The sequence below is a fragment of the Hemitrygon akajei genome, chromosome 7, assembly GCF_048418815.1.
Source record: "Hemitrygon akajei chromosome 7, sHemAka1.3, whole genome shotgun sequence".
In the NCBI taxonomy this organism is placed as follows: domain Eukaryota; kingdom Metazoa; phylum Chordata; class Chondrichthyes; order Myliobatiformes; family Dasyatidae; genus Hemitrygon; species Hemitrygon akajei.
Window position 1 is genome coordinate 19,409,813 of NC_133130.1, and position 6,000 is coordinate 19,415,812.

The following is a 6,000-nucleotide window of genomic DNA, read 5'->3' on the forward strand; positions in this document are numbered from 1 at the left end:
CTGGTTGACTTTTCATACTGTGACTGTCTGGTGCTGGACACTCTCACCAGAAAATGGTTAATTCTAATGCTGCTGCCTCATGGTGCCAGTGATCAGACTCTGATTCTGTGGTACTGACTGTGTGGAGTTTGCACACTCTCCCTCAGACTACATGGGTTTCTTCCAACATCCCAAAAGTGTGCAGGTTGGTGGGTTAACTGGACGCCATAAATTGACCTTAGTGCATTACAGATATGGGTGGAAAAATGGCAGATAAATCAGGTTGAGCACCTGGCATACTCCAGGGCTGCGTGCTGAGCCCAGTACTGATGGTTGACATTTATGCTAGATTCAGTTCAAACTGAATCTTCAAGCTCTCTAATGACACAACAGTGACTGACCTCATCAGCAACTATGCAGGGAAAAATAGTTATTTATTTATTTTGCATATCGAGATACAGCGCATAATAGGCCCTTCTGGCCTTTTGAGCCACGCAGGCCAACAATCCCCTGGTTTAATGCTAATCTAATCATGGGGCAGTTTACAATGACTAATTCACCTGCCAACTGATTCATCTTTGGACTGTGGGAGGAAACTGGAGCCACCAGAATAAATCCACATGATCATCAAGAGAATGAACAAACTCGTTACGGGCAGCAGCAGGAATTGAGCCCCGGTCGCTGGTACTGTAAAGTATTGTGCTAACCACTACACTACCATGTCACACTTTTCAATCTAATCCCAGCTTCCAGCACCACGTGCTGCTGGTCTTGTAGTCAGAGAGTGTACAGCACAGAAACAGGACCTTCAGCCCACTATGTCTATGCCAACCATTCTACTTATCTACACAAACTCACTTAAAAGTATTGGGTCATTTGTCTTCCAATATACCTCATTATTCTTTCAGCACAATGAGGACATCCATGGCATCTTTTCAGGCAGTAACTTTCAAATACCTACCTGTCTCTGGATAAAAAATGAATGTTATCTCATTTTTATTCATCTATCCCTCTTAACCTTTCATTATGCTTCAGCTATATATCATCACCATCATTATGTGCTGTGTTGTATTGACAAGGGCGATCATGGTCATGATCACAACCATGACCATGATTGTTCTTGGCAAATTTTTCTACAGAAGTGGTTTGCCATTGCTTTCTGGCCAGTGTCTTTACAAGATGGGTGACTCCAGCCATTATCAACCTCCTTCAGAGACTGTCTGCCTGGTGTCAGTGGTCACATAACTAGAATTTCTGATATGCACCAGCTGTTCATATGGCCATCCACCTCCTGCTCCCGTGGTTTCACGTGATCCTGATCAGAAGGGCTAAGCAAGTGCTACACCTTGCCTAAAGGTGACCTGCAGGCTGGTGGGAGAAAAGAGGGCCTTACACCTCCTTTGGTAGAGATGTATCTCCACCTTGCTGTCATTTATATAGGCCATTTATAAGACCACATACTGTACATAGAACAAAGAAATCTACAGCACATTACAGGCCCTTCAGCCCGCAATGTTGTGCTAACCATGTAATAGGCATCCGTTAGTTTCAAGAGACCATGGATTTGCGCCTTGGAAAGTTTCCAGGGCGTAGGCCTGGGCAGGATTGTATGGGAGACCAGCAGTTGCCCATGCTGCAAGTCTCCCCTCTCTACGCCACTGATGTTGTCCAAGGGAAGGGCAAGGACCGATACAGCTTGGCACCAGTGTCAACGCAGAGTAATGTGTGGTTAAGTACCTTGCTCAAGGACACAACATGCTGCCTTAGCTGAGGCTCGAATGAGCGACCTTCAGATCACCAGACAACGCCTTAACCACTTGACCACGCACCAACACTAACCATGTAACCTACTCTAGAAACTGTCTAGAATTTCCCTACCACATAGCCCTCTATTTTTCTAAACTCCATGTACCTTTCTAAGAGTCTTTTATAAGACCCTATTGTATCCGCCTCTATCACCATCGCTGGCAGTGCATTCCACACACCCACCATTCTCTGTGTGGAAAACTTACCTCTGACATCCCCCTTGTACCCATTTCCAAGCACCTTAAAACTGTGGCCCCTCATGTTAACCATTTCAGCCCTGGGAAAAACCATCTGGCTATCCCTATGATCAATGCCTTTCATCATCTCTATCAAGTCATCTCTCAACCTCCCTCGTTCCAAGGAGAAAAGGCCAAGTTCACTCAACCAATTCTCATAAGGCATGCGCTCCAATCCAAGCAACATATTTGTAAATCTCCTCTGCACTCTGTCTATAGTATCCACATCCTTCCTCTAGTGAGGTGAACACAGTACTCCAAGTGGGGTCTGACCAGGGTCCTATATAGCTGCAACATTACCTCACAGCTCTTGAACTCAATCGCATGGTTGATGAAGGCCATCACACCAAACGCCTTCCTAACAACACTGTCAACCTGCCCAGCAGCTTTGGGTGTCTTATGGACATGGATCCCAAGATCTCACTGATCCTCCACACTACCAAGAGTCTTACCATTAATACTACATTTTGTCTTCAAATTTTACCTACTGTAATGAACCACTTCACACTTATCTGAGTAAAACTCCATCTGCCACTTCTCAGCCCAGTTCTGCATCCTGTTGATGTCCCGCTGTAATCTCTGACAAACTTCCAGACTATCCACAACACCCCCAACTTTTGTGTTATTAGCAAACTTACTAATCTACCCTTCTACTTCCTCACTCAGGTCATTTATAAAAATTTCAAAGAGGAGAGGTTCCAGATCAGATCCCTGCGGAACACCACGGTTCACTGTCCTCCATGCAGAATGCGAACCATCTACAACCACCCTTTGCCTTCTGTGGGCAAGCCAATTCTGGATCCACAGAGCAAGGTCTCCTGGGATCCCATACCTCCTTACTGTATACCATGCTATCTACTGTATGCAGATCTAGTGCCCTCATTTAAAGAAGGATTTAAATGCATCAGCTGTAATTCAGAGAAGGTTTACCAGACTAATCAATGGAATCAGTGAGATTTTATTTATAAGAAAAGGTGGGTCAATGTAGGTTGTATCAATTGGTATCGAAAAGAGTGAGGGGTGATTTGATTAAGGAGTCTTGACAGGACAGATGTAGAGAGAATGTTTCTTTTTGTGAATAAATCTTTGGTATTTGTTTATTATTGTCACATGTACCAAGATACAGTGAAAGATAGAGTGTTGCATATTGTTCATACAGATCAAATCATTACACAGTGCATAGAGGCAGAACAAGGTTAATCAATAACAATGTAGAATAATGTGTAAAAGTTACAGAAAAAAGTGTCGTGCAGGTAAGCAATAAAGTGCAAGATCAGAACAAGGTAGATTGTGAGGTCAAGCATCCATTTTGTTGCACAACAGATTCATTCAGGAGTCTGATAACAGTGGGATGGAAGCTATCCTTGAGCCTGGTGACACATGCTAAATCTAGAATGAGGGCTTGCCTTTTAAAAAAATTCCAGCAGAAAGCAGATAAGAAATTTTTTCTCAGAGGTCTGTGAATCTTTGTAAGTCTCTTCCTCAAAGGGCAGTGGAAACAGAGAAAATAATAACTCAGTAAGCATGGAGTGAAAAGTTGCTAGTATGAACAGTATAGGAAAGCAGAGTTGTGATTATAATGAAATTCATAAAATCTTGAATATCTGATCAGACCTGAGGGGCTGAGAAATCTGCTCCCACTTTGTATGCTTGTGTTTCAAGCATTTTGTATTTTGTTTCAGATGTATAGCATCTGCAGTTGTTTTTAACTTATGTTAATATTTTGGTCCAGATCTCAGGACTGTGAGTCTCATTGCTAAACTATCATGCAATATTTCTGAGTCTAAGGGCTTTGTAATAATGGAGATAATATGATGTGTAACCAGCTGGACTTGGCTTGGCTTCCTGATTCATATTTGATTTCACAGATTCAGTGGGTATCTGTCTGCCACCTCTTTAGTATTACTGCTACAACAAAATAGAAGGCAATAAAATAGACTGCAGATATTATAATCTGGAGCAACAGCAGAGTTCATGGAAGAAGAGAGATAATCAACTCAGGTTGAGCCAGGATCTTGACACAGAATGTTGATTATTTTTGCCTGCATAGGTGCTGCCTGACCCAGTGAGCTCCTCCAGTAGTTCTTTTTTTTGCTGTAAAACTAAAGGGCATAGGTTTAAGATGATAGGATGATAAGAGAGGTTTAAAGGAGGCTTGAGTGGCAACTTTTTCACTCAGGGTAGCAAGTGAATGGAAAGCACTGCCAGAGGAAATGTTAGAGGTGGGTACAATGATGGCTTAAAAAACATTTGGACAGAAACATGAATAGCAAAGATAAGACCATAAGACATAGCAGCAGAATTAGGCCACTCAGCTCATTGAGTCAACATCCTCTACCTTATCTCCATCAATTTTCCTAGTAACTTCCTCAAAAAAACTATATACGCTTGGTTAGTCGTGACCTACCATGCACAAAGCCACGCTGACCATGTCTGTCTACGTCTGTCCCAATGCTCATATATCTGGTCCCTTAGAATACTTTCCAATAACTTTCCCACTATTGATGTCAGGCTCATGGTCTGCAATTTCCTGGTTTATTTTCAGAGTCTTTCTTAAATAGTGGAACACCACTGGCTATTCTCCAATCCTCTGGTACCTCACCTCTTGCTAAGGATGATTTAAATATCTCTGCTAGGGCCCCAGCAATTTCTGCACCTGACTCCAACAGGGACTGAGGGAACACCTTGTCAGGACCTAGAGATTTATCCATCCTAATTTCCCTTAAGACAGCAAACACCTCCTCCTTTGTAATCTGTATAGGGTCTATGAAGTTGATGTCGCTTTGAGTCACTTCTATAGACTCTGTGTCCGTCTCCTGAGTAACTACAGGTGCAAAAAAAATCTCCCCAATCTGTTCTTGCTCCATGCATCGATTTCTATTCTATATTCACTGTGAGAGGTTGTTCATTGGTGAGGCTGTGCAAGGTTTAAAAAGAGCTCAGGAACTTTCAGAACTTTTCAACAGGGTGAATTCATTGAGATATTTTAGGCACTTGGCAGGGACCAGTAAAAAGAAGTGAGATGAAATGTTTCAAAAGGCCCTGAGCTCTTTGTAAGCCTTGCACAGCCTCACCAATGAATGACCTCTCACAATGATTACAGCCCGCTGATTTAGAGGCTATGGTCCAAAAGCAGGCAAATGGGATTATCTTGGATAGACATCTCAATTGTTATAGTTGCAATGGACTGAAGAGCCTGTTCCCGAGCTGAAGTCTATGAACCTATGAATCTACGGTTTCCTGCACAGACAACCACATGCTTCTACATTTTGAACTGATAAGATAAACCTTCATCTTCACACTGATGACTTAAATTGGCTTACTTATGCAATTCCTGTGAATATCGCAATTTTCAACACAATTCCATGGTTAGAGTGGAAAAAGAAAGAAATGATTAGATTATTCTTTCATTTCAAAGGGGAGCCATTTACACAGGAGGAGATGGAAGAGATGCTGTCAGCTGCTGTGGATCCAGATAAAAATGTTATCCTGTACAAAGATTTTGCTGCAATGATGACAGTGGAAGAATACTGAAACATGTTTGCACTTCTCATCTATTGGCAAATTAGTCTGGAAAGTGTTTTCAGAACACTGCAATGACAGCACCACTCCCGAAAGTGCAAGATTTCATATAAATGTATCTGATTGATTTATCTTCAGCTTTACAGAAAATAAAGCCAATCATGAAACCTAAAATATATGCCTTTGAATGTGATTTTTATTTGACATATCTAGTCTTCATTTATAACTACAGTATTGCCACATTTCACTGCTGCATTCTTGACCATGTCTCCATCAATGTTGTGTCTTGCTGCTTGTAGATGTAATGAACCTGAACATCACTTCCTACTCCAGTTACAGAGGCATAGTCATGAGGTATGACAGCACAGAAACAGGCTATTTGGCCCATCTAGTCTATGTCAATCTGATCCTTACCTTGTCCCATCGACCTGCACTAAGACCATATCCCTCTAACCAC

At 42.1% G+C, this 6,000-nt stretch overlaps 1 protein-coding gene across 2 annotated transcripts in view; it reads left to right on the top strand.

Moving 5' to 3' along the window:
* The window catches only part of efcab2 (EF-hand calcium binding domain 2), a 111,475-nt gene extending 105,794 nt beyond the window's left edge, over positions 1-5,681 (top strand). For both annotated transcript variants that reach the window (XM_073050451.1, XM_073050453.1), the window contains one exon: positions 5,440-5,681. In XM_073050451.1, the coding sequence (XP_072906552.1) occupies positions 5,440-5,555 (116 nt within the window). In that variant the 3' untranslated portion in view covers positions 5,556-5,681. The remainder of the gene's footprint in view (positions 1-5,439) is intronic.
* The last annotated feature ends 319 nt before the right edge of the window (positions 5,682-6,000 follow it).